The sequence below is a fragment of a genome, unplaced genomic scaffold (assembly GCF_019419815.1).
Source record: "Pyrus x bretschneideri cultivar Hongxiangsu unplaced genomic scaffold, Pyrus_bretschneideri_v1 Contig9, whole genome shotgun sequence".
In the NCBI taxonomy this organism is placed as follows: domain Eukaryota; kingdom Viridiplantae; phylum Streptophyta; class Magnoliopsida; order Rosales; family Rosaceae; genus Pyrus; species Pyrus x bretschneideri.
Genome location: NW_025999831.1, coordinates 4074781 through 4094270, shown reverse-complemented (window position 1 = coordinate 4094270; position 19490 = coordinate 4074781). Strand labels below are relative to the sequence as shown.

Genomic DNA, 19490 nt, shown 5'->3' with positions numbered 1-19490 from the left:
GTTGTTGAAGAGTTGTGCAAACTAGAGAAGGCGGAAATGCCACTAACAAACGAACCTAAGCACATAAAGGGACCAATAAATAAAACTATACTATAACGATTGAATTTGGGGAAACAAATGTTGTAAATAGATTCAAGACATCAAAAAACCTAAGGGGGAACCTCGGGTACCCCTAAACACTACCACATTCGCCACCGCACGCTGAGTTGGGTCGCTAGAAAGTTAGCTGGAAAAGCCCACGGTGGAGCACAGTACCTCTAGTGGAGGCGCGTGTGCTCCACACACTGGGATGGGTCGGATCCGGGTTAGATCTAGGTTGGATATGGGTTATAGGTTTACTGGGTTAGGCCTGTTTTTGGCTTTGGGTTTGGGCTTAGGTTAGTGGGCTAAAGGTTTGGGTTTGGGCCGAGTTACTCAATTAGGTTTTAGATCCGGTTTAAGGGTACTGAGTTAGGTCGACCTGGTTTCAGGCCGCGGGTCGATCGGTTTCTAGCCAAATCTTCAAACACTTATAACTTCCTCAATACTCAACCAAATTGAGTGATTCAAAATTGAAAATCATAGTTCTCAACAAGATGAAGAGAATGGTACCTTGCATGATAGCTAATTCATTGTGATTTGGCCAGAAAACGCCTCGAAAGTGGTGGTGCTCGCTGGAAAAACTGGGGAAGTTTTCCTGTGAGATTCCTATATCCAAACATCACCAAAACTTCTCAAAACCACTTCTAAACATACACCAAGACACGATCTACAACTTTTGGACGAGGTTCGAGGCTTATATTTTCCGAAGGATGTGGAAATTCATCGGAAAACTCATTGAACAGTGGATGTACTGTGCAACGAGTTTGGAAAGGTTTGGAGGCTTCTCCTTCAATTCTGAGTTCACCAGGGTGATGATGGGGATATTGTTGTTATTGTTGTGTTGTTTGTTTGTGTGAAAAACCCTCGAAGATGGTGGTTTGAGAGAGAGTTGAGAGTGTAGAGAAGGAGATAAATGAGAAAGTTGTGAGAGAGAAAGATAGTGTGTTTTAGAAAAGGAAAGAGGTCATAGGGAGGGAAAAGGGAGGAAACATATGGGTCATAGTGGCTCACAAAACAAGGTCACTAAGGATGAAACACGAAAATATCTGAAAACGTTTGACGTTTCGAACGCAGAATCTTCGGTACAAAACTAATTTCAAATTCGTTCGCGCCTACGCGTTTGTGGCAATGAGTATAATAAGAATAAATTGATAAAATTTGAAATACGCATTTCGATAAGATAGTCAAGGAAAGTAAACTCAATGGTAAATTGGTAATTTCATAAGTCCGACAATATGAAAATACAACAAATGAGGGACGGGGTTTCACAATCTACCCCCTTAAGAGAATTTTGTCCCCAAAATTTATTACCTCAAGCAAACAGGTATGGATACTGACTCCTCATCAATTCTTCTGTTTCCCACGTCGTTTCGTAGACTGTGTGATTCCTCCACAACACGTTTACCAACGTAATGACCTTGTTTCTCAGTGCTTTATCCTGTCGGTTGATAATCGCCACTAGCTATTCAACATAACTTATGTCTTGTCCCACTTCATGTATACGGCCTACTTGCCCTTTTGCTTAGCGTACTCAATGATAAGCCATTGATATTATAGTCTACAGCCCATAATATTGACAACATATTGTTGTCTCGATAAACAAGCAGTAACTTCCCAAGGGTATAAATTACCATTTTATCTAACTCCAAGGTGACATCATCTGAAGCGCACAGTTTTCCCTTATCGTAAATTCGATTATCCGAATACTAGTTCGCAATGCTCATCTGACTAACTAGTGTTGCCTGTAGAATCTCTCATACCATGTCTTAAATAGTGCCATACCCAAACCAAAAATAATAAATGTCGTCGTAAACAACTCCAATAAAAATCGGTGCAAATTCTAATCATGCTGAAACCACAGAACGGATGAACACAACACGTCCTGCAAGGTCTAGATAGTTCGTTTAGACTATCCAACGATCTGAGAATGAAATACGATACTAGACAACAACTTAGTACCTATGGTCTTTAAGAAGGTTTCACAAGACTTGGAAGTGAAACACACATCACGATGAGGTACGATAGTGATGGCATACCCTATAATCGAACAATGTGATTCACAAAGCCTAAGCTAGCTGATTCATTGAAAATTTCTCTCGGATTTAGCGAAAGGTTATGCCGAGAAGGCTAAAAAAACACTCAAGAATTTAAGGGTCATAACAAGTCCATCAAATCTAGAGTACACGGTAACTAGATTGGATGCATAGCTTTGATGCAAGAACACGTGTGAGTACCTAACTTGATTATTTGTTGGCAAGTTGAGATGGTTCAATGTGGACTCGACTCGAGTGGTAGTCTAAAGTAATCTGATAGCAGGAACTTAGACTTTTTTTTATATATTTTTATATTTTTTTCTATTCCAACATTTCCCACAACAACTTGTTACAGCGATAACCTCATGGATATTTAATCACTAGTGGTAGTGATTTGCTCAATAGGGTGTTAATGGGTGATTGAATGACTGATGGTCTTATAAAAAACTTTCGGATTTGAGTGGTCTTCCTGAATAGTCTGTCTGCTTTAGATATGATATGAAGTGTTGTAGGGTAAACACGAACCCAAAGTTGACTAGAATACCTTCCAGTACCAGGAGGTGAAATTGGGGTTACGGTTGAAATCGATGTTAATCGAGACGTTAGTCTAATGAAGTCTAGAATGAAGAATTATGCCAAGCGGTCAAAAGTAAAGTCCTCACGGACTGGTAGATAATATGCTGAGTGAGTTGATCAACAAATACCGAAACGTCATCATAGTCTCCACATGTACAAGGTGGTTTGTATAGGAAATCTATGGTGACATTCACCTATTTCCATTCGTATCCCTAGTGCGTCCTTAACAACCTAAAAATGACAACCATGGAAATTTCTTCCTACCTCCACCATGAATAGAAAGAAATTGAGATAAGCCTGATGATTTCCATCTCTCCACTTCTACTTACCAGTAAGTCAAACATTTTCTCACATAATTAGCGATATCCCATTCATACAATACCAATAATAAAATGGACGAAAACAGTGATACAATTTAGTACTGTCAGCATGCATGGTATACGTTGAAATGTGAACCTCAACAAGGATATTCCTTTTTCACAGCTTCAATACCTTTAGGCAAAAACAATTTGTTTCATATCAACAGAGTTCCAACTCCTCGAATTTTCAAATCCTATTTCATGCCATCCGACACTTGCTCTTTTAAACTCGCACATTACTTAACAACTTTTGTGCTTCCTACCCGAAATCTACTGATGAGTTTCAATCACCTCTTCTATCTCAAGCTCAACACCTTCTAGGTGAAAACACACTACAACTTCTTTGGTAAAAAAGGATGCAACACTTATTGTTGTAGAGAAAAGTCACCAGATTTTATAGCACGAGAAATTGTTACCAGCTCTAGGTCATGGATAGGATAATTCTTTTCGTGAGGTTTGAGATATCTGAGAGCATAAACGATGACCTTCCCATGCTACATCAAAAAACAACCCTAAATGTGACAAGGATGCAAAACAAGAAACTTAAAACTCACCACCAACGTCAAGAAAAATAGGGATGGAAGCACGAGTAAAACGATGTTCCAAACTCTTAAAAGTTTCGTTCCCAACTTTCGTTCCATATAAATTTCTACAAAGAAAGGGTGTCATTAGGTTTTCAAGTAAGACGGTAACCATTGGCTCAAGGTCGTAGATAGGATGGTTCACTTCATACGGTTCTAACCGTCAAGAGGCACACGTGTTTCTCGGTCATGCTGCATCAGCGTCTAACCAAACATTTAATAAAACATCACCGTAGAATTCCAAATTTATTGACGTCATCAAAAGGTGTAAGAACAATGATTAGGTGAGACAATACTTCAGTTGTTAGAAACTTTGTTCACCCTCATCATCTCAAACAAAATTGACTAGTTTCATAGCGAAAAAGGAAATAGGCACATGCGTTACTCGGTCATGCTGCATCAGCGTCTAGCCAAACATTTAATAAAACATCACTGTAGAATTCAAAATTTATTGACGTCATCAAAAGGTGTAAGAACAATGATTAGGTGAGACAATACTTCAGTTGTTAGAAACTTTGTTCACCCTCATCATCTCAAACAAAATTGACTAGTTTCATAGCGAAAAAGGAAATAGGCACATGCGTTGCTCGGTCATGCTGCATCAGCGTCTAGCCAAACATTTAATAAAACATCACCGTAGAATTCAAAATTTATTGACGTCATCAAAAGGTGTAAGAACAATGATCAAATGAAACAATACTTCAGTTGTCAGAAACTTTGTTCACCCTCATCATCTCAAACAAAATTGACTAGTTTCATAGCAAAAAAGGAAATAGGGCTATGCATAAAGAATCATTAAGAACTGCTGATAGAAATTGACAAGACCAAGGATATTTTTGTATTTCACAACACCCTGTGAGGATTTTCAATTTCCAACGGTCATAACCCTTTTAGAAATTGATAAGAATAACGTTTGCTACAAAAGAGTCTCCCAAGAAAAGTATATAATTTAAACAAAATCAGCGTTTGAAGAATTTAGTGTAAAGTTGTTTGTCGATGTTTAGTGAACTTGACCTTATTGTTGGAGTAAGCAAGAAGGTTATCCGTAAGACAATCATCGAGAAATCTTTTGAGGGTCCACAATAATTCCTTTAGTGGAAACAATAAGTCCGAAAACATGATTTGATCCTACCAAACCAACACTTGCTACACTACGTATATAACTGATGCTTCCTTACTTTTTCCAACACGAACTTCGGATGTTTCGAGCAATCTCTATATAGATATGACTTTGCCACCATTCCTAGGGAACGCACGTCGCAGAGAAACATCCACGTTTCGAATCTTCAGATGGTCTTAACCAGACTTCCTTTTACTGAGATTTTTTATTTCACGTCACCAAATGTAAAGCTGACTCTGCTAGCCATTTCTAGGGAACACATGTTGCAGAGTATTAATCTATTGTTGAAAGTCGTCCATCATTCCATTTTGTCACTGATGAGGCATAATCCCTACACGAATTCTTGTATTTCAAATAGAAGGTGACAATTCAAACAGAAAAAGGTTTGCACAACTGCGCCGAAAGGAACCAAATCCAGAAGCCGTGACATCCAAATGATATCAAAGTTGACAACTACTAGAGTAAAAGAAGATCCTAAGTATGCTCTAACTTAACTAAACTTTTATACCAATCCCATACCTGTTTACTTGAGGTAGTAAATTTTGGGGACGGAATTCTCTTAAGGGGGTAAATTGTGAAACCCTGTCCCTAATTTGTTGTATTTTCATAATGTCGAACTTATGAAATTACCAATTTACCTTGAGTTGACTTTGGTTGATCGTCTCGCCGAAATGCATAATTCAAATTTTATTAATTTATTCTTATCGTACTCATCGCCATGAACACGTAGAAGTGAATAGATTTAGTTTAAGGGTATCGGGTTGGGTCGACTCAGTTTCTGGCCGTGAGTCGGCCGGTTTATGGGCAAACCTTCAAATGCTCATAACTTCCTCTATATTTAACCAAATCAAGTGATTCAAAAATGAAAATCATAGTTCTCAATGAGATGAAGAGAATGGTACCTTGCACGATGGCTAACTCACCATGGTTTGGTTGGAAAATGCCTAGAAAGTGGCGGTGATTGTAAAAAAATTGGGGAAGCTTTCCCCATGAGATTCCTACGTCCAAACATCACCAAAACTTCTCAAAACCAGTTTTAAACATACACCAAGACACGATCTACAACTTTTGGACGAGGTTCAAGGCTTACCTTCGCCGAATGACGTGGAAATTCCTCAGAAAACTCGTTGAATAGTGGATGTATTGTGCAGCAAGTTTGGAAGGGTTTGGAGGTTTCTCATTTGATTCTGAGTCCACCAGGGTGATGGTGGGGATTTTGTTGTCGTTGTTGTGTTGTTTGTTTGTGTGAAAAGTTCTCGGAGATGGTGGTTTGAGAGAAAGCCGAGAGTGTAGAGAGGGAGAGAGATGAGAGAGTTGTGAGAGAGAAAGATAATGTATTTCAGAAAAGGAAAGAGGATGGAAACAATCATTGAAAAGAAGCTTAGTTTACTTATGGCGCAAGCAAACAAACTTGACAAATACTTAAGAAACAATCAATCTATTGGTCTTGGCCAACAATAACACCTGAAAGCAATAAAATTGTTATAAGAGCATGTATTCCATTTAGGTTCCATTAAGTTAGTTCGGAACTCTCTTTCATCTAGATTTTGTTGAGTTCATTCAGAATCCGGTTCCCTAGTAGATTCTGTTGAGTAGTCTAGAACCTTATCTTCGATGGATTCTGTTGAGTTGGTCAAGAATTCCATCTTCCTACTCGGTCTATTGAATTGGTTAAGAATCATGCTTCGTCTGGATTTTGTTGAGTTAGTCTGGAATCCGCCTTCTTACTTCATTCCATTGAGTTGGTTAAGAACCATGCTTAGTATAGATTCCGTTGAGTTGGTTTATAATCATTCTTCTTACTAGGTTTTGTTAAGTTGGTCTAGAATCCCTTTTCTTACTCAATTTCACTGAGTTGGTCTGGAACCGTGCTTCGTCTGGATTTTGTTGACTTGGTCCAGAATCCCTTTTCCTATTCAGTTTCAGTTTCGTTGAGTTGGTCCAAAACAGTTCTTCGTTTAGATTTCGTTAAGTTCGTCTGAAATTCTTCTTCTTACTTGTTTTCGTTGAGTTAATCTCAAATTGTCCTTTGTCTAGATCCCATTGAGTTTGTTTGGAATTCTTCTTCTTTTTGGATTACGTTAAGTTGGTCCGAAACCATAATTCGTATGGATTTCGTTGATTCGGTTCGGAATCCCTCATGTTACTCTGTTTCGTTGAGTTGGTCCAGAACAGTGCTTCATTTGGATTACGTTGAGTTGGTCCATAATCCTTCTTCTCACTCGATTTTGTTAAGGTTGTCTAGAACTGTGCTTTGTTTGAATTTTGTTGAGTTGGTCTGAAATTCCTCTTCTTGCTTGGTTTCTTGAGTTGATCGAGAACTGTGCTTTGTCTGGATTACGTTGAGTTCGTCTAGAACCATCCTTCATTTGGATTTCGTTAGTTGGTTGGGAATCCCACTTCTTATTTGATTACATTGGACTTCGTTGAATTAGTCCGAAATCTCACTTCTTTTTCGGTTCTTTTGAGTTAGTCTTGAACTCTAGATCATTGTGCATATGAGTTGCTCATGTTTACACTTGTGTTTATAACTTAGGGATTACAATGCTATTGCTCGGATTTCAGGTAGGTAAATACAGCAAACCTTACGGAGGTTAGCTTTATTAAATTAGTATGGTAACTTTTGATCTTGTTGGCAGATTAACATAGTTAAACGTTAATATTATGCATCTTTGATTCATGGAATTGATTATTTATTGTTATTGTGGAATTGTTTTTGGAAAACACTGTTACACATGTGAAAGGCAAAATGACAATCCTAGTTGTTATATGGTTCGTTAAGTAGTTTGGAATCTAGTGAAGGGAAATTTTATTTACGCCCATGTAACATCTTTTTACACCCAACTTACTCTTTTCACCCATACCACTTTTGATTAAACCATCAATATCTCTTTAAACCCAAATTTACTGTCAAAACTACCCTCACAAACCTAATTCAATTTATAAATTTATCTCTACACCCATTTAGAAAATACGAATCCAAAATTTGCAAATAGAAGTCCATTTCAAGTTAAGACTACAAAAAAGTGGACAAATTCATAATCTACGCAATATGATCATCCTTGCAATCATATTATGATAGGGTTACCAATCAATAATATTTCAACTTTTGTTTCACTAAAACTAAATTATGAAACAATAAAAACGGTGCACTGGGTTTTTTTTTGGAGAGAGCTCATCAAAATTGAAATCAAACCACCTACTGAAGTATGGCCATTTTCTCCATGGATATGGCATAGGGCTAATTCAAGTTATTTTGTATTTGTATGGGATACAATAGATTTACTTGATTTTAGTAATGTTTGGAAGAGTGATATTTGATTTAATGTGTGTTCATATCTTTCTGCAGGGTTTAATCAATAATCATTTTTCACAGCTTCAGACCTTGAAGACTATTGCAGCTCCCGAATGCCCTGTAGAGTTGATCAGCACTTACTTGCATGAGGTTGACACAATCTTATCCAATTGACAGGGGAAATATACCATTCAATCCATACCAGAAGCAGAAGATGTTTCAGTGATTGCCAGTTTCATGGCTTGAATGAATTTTGTCTCACCCTTGGTACTATATATGCAACGACTTAGAACATCTCCAATGGAGATGTCAAAAGATAAATGTCAAATGCTAATTTGATGGCTGACGTGGCAATGCCAGATTCTCTCTTTTTCCTACCGATGTTTTTTTTTGTTATAAATGATATCTGTAGAACTCATTTTTAAAAATAAATCGATTAAATTAAAATTTCAAGATCTATAATTGGTGCATTAATGAGACCCACACAATAAAATAATTAAAAAATTATTTGACATCACATTTGCTCATATGTCAAATTTAACATATGAAAATTCATATGTCAATCCACATAGGATTGACATATCGGTTGGAGCTTACTCCTACCTTCAAATTTGATTACATGACATTCCACTTAGGATTGGACACCTCCTTTGGAGATGATCTTAATCAAACGAAAAAACCATGCACTAGAAGGCCAGATGAAACCATTACATGGATTATTTGGATGAAACAAGGGGTGATGGTATGGTTTAATTATAGAGTGTGGGTTTATTGATAAGTTTTAGTTTTATATTTAATTTATTTTGTACTTGATGGTAATTATGCAATAGAGTAAAAAAGATAATTTAAATTAAAGTTTAAGTTGAGTGTAGAAAGAGGTTATACGGGTTCAAATAAAATTTCCCTCTAGTGAATCATACTTATAGAGTTCCAATGAGTGATTCTAGAACTCTATTGGCGCGTTTAAGGGGGAGTGAGACAAGAGGAATAGGAATTGCACTCCTCCCCGGTTATTCAAGTGTTTACCAACACTTGAGGGAATGAAATGCATGTGGGACCCATCTAATATGGGGAATCAGACTCCTAATATACCCGAAACCAATCTCCCGAACAATAGATGGGATTTGAATTCTGTGAGAAAGCCTCTATCCAGAATCCCTTTTTTCTACCCAAAATACCCTTATCTTGTCTCCTTTCCACCTTTTTCTCTGCTTCTCTGTCTTTTGTGGATAGTGACCAATATCAAAGGAGAAGAAAAATCAGAAGGGAAGAAGAAGAAGAAGATGGAGAAAACAGATGGAGAAGCTGAAAATAATTGGGGAATGGGGTGTGGTAGGCCTGGCAATTTCTGACACGACCCGATAACCCGACACGACACGACACGAAATTAACAGGTGTTTGGGTCGACACGATAACGAATCGGGTCGTTATCGGGTAACCCGATAAGCACCTGTTAAGATAACGGGTTGGTTCGGGTATACACGTGGGTAACACGATACACGATAAGCAGAATATTATTTTTATAATTTTATAACCCTAAAAAAACACTATCATAATTATATACATTAATTTTACAATTTTATACCCCTAAAAATTATAATAAATATATATATATTAAATTAACTATAAAATTTATAATAATTATAATAATTATATATACTATAATAATTATACCCCCAAAATATTAAGTCTATCTATAATAATTATATATATATATATATTAAATTTTATAAAAACTATAATAATTATTAATTAATAATTTAATATGCATGATGCATTGCATGATTTTGCATCCATTGAAATTTGATGTGATTTCTTTCCATTCAAATTTCAATAATCAATTTCTTGCCGTTGCCAACTTGCCGCCCTTTTTGAAAAAAAAAATGGAGGGAAAATGAAAATGTTAAGAAAAGTTGAAATGAAACAAAAAAGTGAGAGAATTAGGGAAAGATGTTGGAGGCAAAAGTGAAAATGATAAGAAAAAGTTGAAAAGGAAACAAAAAAGAGAGGGAAAAATGAAAATTAATAGAAGTGGTGAGAAATTTTTTTTTTTTTTTTTTAAGTTATTAACTTTTTATCACACACATGACTGTCATGACATATCTCACTATTTTTATAATGACACACGTGACACGTGATGTATGTACTATTCCGTGTACCAGTCAATTATAATTTATACGTACAAAATAAATAGATTTAAATCTACTTAATAAATATATATATATACACACACACACACACACACGGAACTTGATTGATGGCATACGAATTCTCCAAAACTAATTTCAACGATCCAAACCGTCAAAATTGTTTGTATATGCTTGGAGATCACATCAGCAAAAAATCACAAAAAAAAAAACATTCAGAGATCAAGTAACGGGACAAAGCTTTTCAACGGTTATAAACGAAAAATCACGATTTAACGGTTATTTTAACTCCGATTTTGATGATTTTTTATAACTACACTCCTTGACCCTATATGAATACAATGAATGAATTCGATCTTCAATTTAAAATATTTACACAAGTGGATACCACAAAATCTTATGTTATACTTAATGAAAGTATAAATAAACTCTAAGTGTTAGTCAATCTATCGTTTTACGAATTCTCCAAAACTAATTTCAACGATCCAAACCGTCAAAATTGTTTGTATATGCTTGGAGATCACATCAGCAAAAAATCACAAAAAAAAAACATTCAAAGATCAAGTAACGGGACAAAGCTTTTCAACGGTTATAAACGAAAAATCACGATTTAACGGTTATTTTAACTCCGATTTTGATGATTTTTTATAACTACACTCCTTGACCCTATATGAATACGAATGAATTCGATCTTCAATTTAAAATATTTACACAAGTGGATACCACAAATCTTATGTTATACTTAATGAAAGTATAAATAAACTCTAAGTGTTAGTCAATCTATCGTTTTACGAATTCTCCAAAACTAATTTCAACGATCCAAACCGTCAAAATTGTTTGTATATGCTTGGAGATCACATCAGCAAAAAATCACAAAAAAAAAACATTCAGAGATCAAGTAATGGGACAAAGCTTTTCGATGGTTATAAACGAAAAATCAAGATTTAACGGTTATTTTAACTCTGATTTTGATGAATTTTTACAGCTACACTCCTTGACCCTATATGAATACAAAGAATGAATTTGATCTTCAATTTAAAATATTTACACTAGTGGATGTGGATATCACAAAATCTTATGTTATAATTTATATACTTAATAAAAGTATGAATCAACTATAATATTAATAATTATATACATTAATTTAATAATTTTATATCCCTAAAAAGTAAAAACTATAATAATTATATAGATGTAGGTGTAAATTGAATACAATTTCATGATGATCGATGTAAATTGAAGATTTTGTAAATGGAGGTATAAACTTTTGAGAAAGACTTACAATCTTAAAAACAAAAACTCTTTATCCTTGCACATTTAATATGTGTAATATGTTAGTAGTGTATGTATTATTTATTTTATTAGGCTTTTATTTTTGAGTAAATATAGTACTTGAACGAGAAATGTTTTAATATTTTGAAGTAATATTTATGTGGCAATGTGTGGTATGTGCAAATTTAAAAAAAAAATATTTTTTTCTTAACGGGTCATAATGGGTCATAACGGGTCGGGTCACTTTACCCGTTGGGTAAAGTGACACAACCTGTTAAGGACCCGTTAAGATAACGGGTGTGACACGACACGACCCGTTAAGATAACAGGTGTTACACGAAAACGACACGAACACGATAGACACGACCCGTTTGCCAGGCCTAGGGTGTGGTGCGCTCTTCACGAGAAAGAAAAAACAATTGGCGGATGGGGTGCAGTTTGGGCTTCAGGGGAAAGAAAAATAATTTAGGAATGAGGATTCGGCGAAAAAATCTGATAAACCATACAAATTCTTTTTAAAGCTTTTTCATAGTCTTCTAAAAAAAAATTATCAAAAATAAAAAAACTGTATACTTGGAATATGGGCAATTTAGTAATTATATTAGTTTTCATTCTGATTCATGTAATTAAGTAAACAACTTATATAAATAAATATGATTCCTACTCCGATTTCAAGAAATTTTAGTAAACAGTTTTAACGGGAATTTGATTTTGATTCCACCCCATTTCAATTCCCCCTCAATTCAATTCCTCTCATTTTGATTACGGATTAGTAAACGAGCCCTATGTTTTTATGCTAGAAGTATTATGAGAAATGTCGGTGTTAATAAAAGGAAAAGTCTAACACATAGGTTATATGCAGTCATGAAATAAACACAAAAGTTTTTACGTTATTGTATAGTTGGGTTTTTTTTGGTCATGTCTCGAAAGCGAAGCATGATAGAATAGGTACTTTCAAACATCACATGTTGATTCTGGACGTAACTCGAAATTGGGACGTAATACTATATGCTCACTAGAATAGGAATAGAAACAAATAGGATTACCAAAATCCATTAATCTTATGCATTAATTTATATGCCAGTTAACAATTTAACAATAATGTTAGAAATTTAGAAATCATGTTAGAGCATTGCATTCTTGATTCCGTCTTTCTCGAGGAATTAAAAATCCACCTCTCCCAAAGAATTCAAGTCCTCCAAAATGAGGAGCTGAATTCCTTTTTAATTTTTTTTAGCCTCACTTTTGTTTCGATTCGTACATGGTAAGTAAACATAAGAACACTGATCGAAATCTAACTCCAATTTTGATTTTGATTACAAATATTTAAATACGCCACAAGAGTAATGGGATCATATACTCGAATGGTGGACATTTACATTGCGATGCACATTTGGATAAAACTTAGTATTCATAGTGTACACGATTCACTCCAATTAAATTTTGGGAACTTTAACGAAAAACTTCCGGTACTGTTCACTTTAATGAAAAACCATATTTTTACATTAAAAAGTCAATTTTGGTACTATTTACTTTATCCTTTATTTTGTTCTTATCGTTAAAATTCAAAATTTTCAAGCCATTTTTATTAGTTTTCCTTTAAATTTTATGTGAACGATTGTGCTTAACATTTCCAATCAACATACAAACATAAATTAACATTAACTTTTTTGCCAGCAGTTAAGTAATAAAAATCTCCTCCCGCAGTGTAATCGATGCAAGTTTGCCAAATGAGAGGTTGGAGAGCCACTTTCACTGCCAGATGATGCTCAATAATTCTCCACAATTAGAGCGACGTAGGGTGTATGGTGGGTTCATTCCTACAAATTCCAGAGCTAGGAACGCATGCATGCAATTAATCCTCCGGAGTCACTCAAACAAGAGCAACGCATGCATGCAATTAATCAAAATTCTAGGGTTTGGAAAAATAAAGATTCTTCATCTTAACCAGGACCAACTGGTTTTTTTGGTATTATACACATGGGTTTTGAGAGTAGTTAGTACTTTACAACTAACATATTTGATGTGATTAATTGATCAAATTTGTCAATCAAATGATATAATATATATGCATGTAGAATTATGAGAATAGTGTAACTGTATTAATGTCACAAGGTACATATATATATATATATAAGTTTATGATTTGACGCGCAAGTAATTCACAGTCCCACGTGGATTACAAAATCTAGTCCTATAGAATTCTAATTGGATTCTTCTACGCTAACATTCCTCTGCAAACTTGTCAGCCTTGAAAAATCGAGTTTTGGATCGAAGTAGTAGAAAGCAAGGCTTCAGAAGGCCCTTGATGAGAATATTCGCCGGTTGAACAACCATGTTATTGGATCGTATATTGGGCTATGTAGGTTTTAGAGGCTTCCTATTCAACAATTAAGTGGAAGCAGCTCACCTAAGAGCCTTCCCACTCCATGCAATTACCCTATCAATTGGGTAATTTCAATCCCCCAAAACCAACACAATCATCTCCAGCCCACAACACATCAGCTGCGGCCGTTGGATCACGACCCCTTGTACGGACCCGTCGCCGGCGATCGCAAAGTTGCCGACGGAAGAAAACTCGTTTTTCGTCGGGGGAGGAGGAGGAGGAGGAAGAACGAATTCGCAGGTGGTTGGTGACGCGGCTCTGCCTAAGTCGAAGGCTATGAACTTGCTACATGTCGTGGTGGAAGGGCGTGGTGCACTCTGTTTGTGGGATTGCTAACGTACAGTTTCAATCAAGTATTTGAATAAGCAAACCTGTACAAACTGGTACATAATGAACGGGTTTAGAGGAAGGAAGAAGTTTCGAGAGAGTGGGAGGTTGAGAGAGAGAGAGGTAGAGGTTTAGATTTTTTTTTTTTTTTTCAATAAAAGAATATCTAATCTAACAAATTAATTTTTTTAAAATATTATTTTAATACTGATTGTTCGGGCAATTTATTTTACAAGATGAAGATGTACTCAAGCAATTACTATTCACTAAGACAAGAATTACCTTTGCCCAATTGACAATTAATGGAACAATTATAAATTTAGTGCGGTGAACTTTATCTAAGGTCCTCATTTAGAGGACCTGTGAGTTCCTCTTTCTAATGAACCCTTATATTTATCTAAGGGTAGATTGATCTAAGGCTTACATTATCCTTGTTATACCTAAACAAAATATATATAGCAAATGAAATAAACTAACCAAAAATTAAAAAAAAGAATCAATTCTACCAGGAATGCAAATCGTCTCATCTTCTTCCCATGCCCTCTCTCCCCTGCATCCCTTCCTCTCTCTTTGTGAGATTTTATTTTTCTTTTTGCATATGAAAAAGGGGATAGGACATGATTCGGATTTCTCGTAGTCCTCTGAAAATTTGAATTCTCCTTCAAGATTTGTAATCAAATTGTGCCCCAATGGCTTTGTAATCATAAGAAGGAGAGAATGATGCACATCAACACAATCATCCGTTTGCCTATTTCAATTAGATCAAAGAGGCACAACAAACGTGGTGGTGGTCACTCTTTGATGTGAACTCAGCTATGTTAATACTTATCGGAAAAACATCAGGTGCAATTGCATGGCAAAATATGATTGTCTCCAATAAATTTAGGGTTATCGATAACGCTTGCAAGGCCGCTCGTTTGGACTCGTCGGCAATGGCTAATCATCCAGTTTGGTTTAGAACCCAAATAATTATCTTTTTGTTTCCTCCTAATGTGATTAAGGGCTGGTTTGATATTGTTGTTCTTTGAAAAAAAACTGATTCTGCTGTGCTGTGAGAATAAACAGTTGTAAAATAAAGCAGCAGAGTGTTTGGTAAACTTTTTTGTAAAAGTGCTTTTGAAAAAAAAAAAGGTAGTATTATAGTGTTTGATAAACTTTTATGTAAAACAGATATGAAAAAAGCCGGTTTTTCAAAGCTGGGTTTTGTAACTTTGTGTTTTTGACTTTTTTTCACCCAAAACTGTGAAAAAAAGCTGAAGCTGAATGTTTACCAAATATAAAAAAGCTCCCAACTTTTTTTGATAGTTATTTTTTTTTTAGAATCACTTTAGTACCAAACTAGAGCTAAGGTATGTGATTTGGGCTCAAATCCCAATATTGATCTTGGAAGCCTAGTGGGTTGCTATCCTCCTAGAACCAGTACACATCACTACACCAAAGATACTGGACATATACGCAAGACAAGGAGCCAATATCCACATATAAAACAAGGAACACAACTTTGCACATGAGCAAAGAACTTGCGGATGCATTGTTCTTTAGCCTTGGAAACACCACCCCTAGAAAAGTTTCAACTTCTCCATACACATGAAAATTAAAGCAACTTGCACGGCATAAGTATACTGCTATCATGATATTGAAATACAATATCATGTAAAAATAAAATTATACGTGACGTTGTAAAATTCATAAGAGACGTCTTAATTATGGTATACTAGTATCACGTAACTCATTCTCCATAGAAATATGAAAATCACTATCTTCCTTGAGTCTTTTCTGTTTGGAAAATTTTATTCAGACTCAACATTTCTCTTTCTAAACCCAACTTATAATTTTTATTTTGAAATCCCTTTTTACCCCGTATACTAAATGCGTTTAGAAAAAAAGAAAAAGCAAAATAACAATCCAATAATGAAAATACTGCTGATTACCCCATCCCAGCCCTCCATGAAAACAACCCCTCTCTCGAACCTCCGACCGCCAAACCCCTTTATATTCCTATTGAACGGTTTAAACTCATTAAGTTTCAACCTCATATTCGTTTATCACAAAATAGTTGAATTTTTGTGAAAAATGAAGAATGAAAGAACTAGAGTTCTACACACATACTCATTGAACTAGTTTTTAGTGGTTGAGATTAAACAAATTGGCTTAATTATATGATATCTTATACTTTTATATTACGGTGGATAGTTTTTAGTGGTTGAGATTAAACAAATTGGCTTAATTATATGATATCTTATACTTTGTACTGCCACAATTTGCACCAAGTAGGAATACGTAGTGGATAGTGGTGGGGAGAGCTGGGAAAAATAGTTTCTTTTTTTCCCTAATTTTTTTTTTCATTGGAAACAAAGGAAAAGAAAAATCAAAGAAAGGCATCTGATCTGAGTCGTTGTTACATGGACTCTCAAAGGGTAGGCGGGACCCACCAGTGCCTTCTTAAAAGTATAAACGATAAAACTACCCACTCCCATCATTTTGTATTCTCTTCGTCCTCCCCCTTCCACCCTGGCAATAATCGTCCGTACCCTGTCCCCCTCCCTTCCTCTCGTTTACCGGCTACCCGCCCAGCTGGTTCCCACACGTGTGCAGCCCCTCCTCCCCCTCCACCTCCTCCCATTTGACCGTCCCACACGTGCCACCCCTCTCCCTCCTCTTCTCTTTGGTGCAACAAATAAAAGTTTGATACTTTCTCTCTCCTGGTGTAGTTTTTGACATGGGTTTTGGGTTTTCTTGCACCTCTCTCTCTCTCTCTCTAACTTTCTCCATCTAGAACTACATCTTTTCTTTGTGCGTTTGTGTGATTGAAAGCATCAGAATCTGGCCTGAGAAAACCCAAGTAATAATATCTTCTTATCCGAAAAAAATACCGATGAGGATCCGGAAACGACAGGTGCCCTTCCCTCTGTCGTCTCTCTCTCCGGTGCCTTTATCAGATCCCCTCCTCCACGACCTCAACTACTCACCACCACCCGTGGTGCAACTCCACCCCCACCACCGCCATGATCCTCCAAATCCCTCCCACCCAGTTGAGAAAACTGTCCATGTGGGCCACCCCCCTCCGCAGCCCTCCGATCAGCGAGTCTTTCCGATCGGACGAGCAGGCAAGGGTTCTGATGTTTCTGGGGAGAATAAGAACAAAGAGAACAAGCAAGATTGTGGTTTGGTTAGTGAAATTTAATGCTCACAAATTTACAACCCTTTTGTAGTTTTTTTTTACTTAATTTTGTTACACATGGTGATGTTGGTGCACTTTTATGTGTGTTGATTAATTTCATGGTTCTTTCATTTGCACCCACCATTGGGGTTTCAATACAAGGCCATATATATATGTGTGTATATATAATATCTGGTGTAATTTTTGAAGGAGATATCGATATTGAAAGGGGAAGAAGATGAGAGAGAATCCAGAAAGGGAGGAGATCAGAAGGGAAATGATGATGATGATATCAGGTAATTAAGATAGATGAGAAAATAAATTAATAATTAAGTAAAGTAAATTCTTCAATATTTCATGTGAAAGGAGACTTGATTTACTTACACAGCTCATTAAAAGGAAAAATAAAAAAGGATGAAAAAGAAAGGAAAATATTTATAGTGTAAGTGGAAATACTGTTTTTATATCAGCTTTGGCTAGCCACCATACCTTCCCATCTAATCTAATCCTTTAGCTAGCTGCTCCTTTTTATTTATTTTGTTTTATTTTTATTTTATTTCCTTCCTCCTTATATTTGGCTTAACAAATGTACCCATGCGGTGCACGTTAGCATGGGTTAATATAATATGGTCCCCAATACTATAAACTCAAACTACATATATGTTGCACTTCTTATTTTCTGGGTTATTTGGGTTATTTTTTCTTTTTTCACCTGGACTAAAATTTGACCTACGTATTGATCTGTGTGGTTGTTGATCCATCGATCTTCTGGGTGTGGTTGTTTTTTAAGGGAGGAAAGCATATTGGTTGCTGAAACGTTAATGGGGTTTGCTTCGGGATCATCTAGTTCTTCTCACCCAGGTGAAATATTCATACTATATGCATATATAAATATACACACACAAATTATTCATGAAAATTGTCTTTACCATTGCTTGCTTGCATTGTATTAATTATTGGTATGGTCATGTTGTGACTGTTGTTGGTTTGCACTCATATATGTATATGTATAGCTGCTGGGAGTTGGTTTAAAGGAGAGAAAGCGTTTCCATTGAAGAAGCGAAGAGGAAGCTTCGAGAGAGGAGCCAATAATATCGGACAGACGATAATGGATGATCAGAAAGACAAAAAATCAATGAAAACGAAGACGAACAAGAAAAGGGAACCTCGACAGCAGCAAAATGACGATGTTCAACAGAAGCAAGACGATCATGTGATTGATGGCAATAGAGTCACTACTAGTGCTAGTGCAACAAGAAAGAGGGCAAGGGGAGGTGCACTCATGGAGGGGTCGCGGTGCAGTAGAGTTAACGGAAGAGGATGGAGGTGTTGCCAACAAACGCTTGTTGGGTACTCTCTTTGTGAGCATCACTTGGGGAAGGGTAGGTTAAGGAGCATGAATAGTGTCCGAAGCCGGTCGACGGCTGCGGCAACTGCTACTACCACTACTAGTAGTACTAGAATTGCTTCTACTGAGACTGAATTCAAGCAACTATCAGCGTCTAGAATATTATCCGTGGAGTCATCACCGCCGCAGAAAGAAGACACGAAAGCTGTTTTGCTGCTGGACGATGGTGATATTGGTGAAGGTAAAGGAAATGAAGGTGAAGATGAAGAGATCAAGAAGCCGTTGCTGGTTACAAAGAAGCGGATGAAGCTTGGGATCGTTAAAGCCCGATCCATGAGTAGCTTGCTAGGCCAAACGAATAGTCGTGCAATGGCTGATGAGGATGATGATAATAACAAGTAGGTCAAAAGCATATGTAGGCAAATCAATGGGGGATTTTATTCGGTGTAACTTGGGAGAGAGAGAGTAGTTGAGGTTAATTTAGAAGTGTGAGCTTGGTGCAACTAGTTTCAACTTGCAATATGTGTGAGATTCTTATATATAAACAGATGCTGGATAAAGTGTTGGATTTATCATTATCGTCCTCATCTTTTTTTATCTTTTTGTTTTAGTGCTTTTGTTTCGTGAGTGATGGGTTTTTATATTAAACTAGTAGATGCGATCGGGTCTATTTAATTTTGAACATTGGCAGAAATTCTATACTTAAACTAGAAATTTATATAGAAATTGGGAACTACCTCAGGAGAGGAGAGGCCTAAATTCAGTTGTTACTGTGCATCTTTTGACCAAAGTGAAGCGTTGTATT

The 19490-nt window shown here is 36.2% G+C and overlaps 1 protein-coding gene across 1 annotated transcript; it reads left to right on the top strand.

Annotated features, from left to right (window-relative positions):
* Positions 1-16747: 16747 nt before the first annotated feature.
* Positions 16748-19282, top strand: LOC125473487. The gene is made up of 4 exons (XM_048576365.1): positions 16748-17346; positions 17548-17633; positions 18128-18198; positions 18351-19282. The coding sequence occupies exons 1-4, from the start codon at positions 17053-17055 to the stop codon at positions 19085-19087; spliced, it is 1188 nt and encodes a 395-aa protein (XP_048432322.1). The 5' UTR covers positions 16748-17052; the 3' UTR covers positions 19088-19282.
* Positions 19283-19490: the final 208 nt, after the last annotated feature.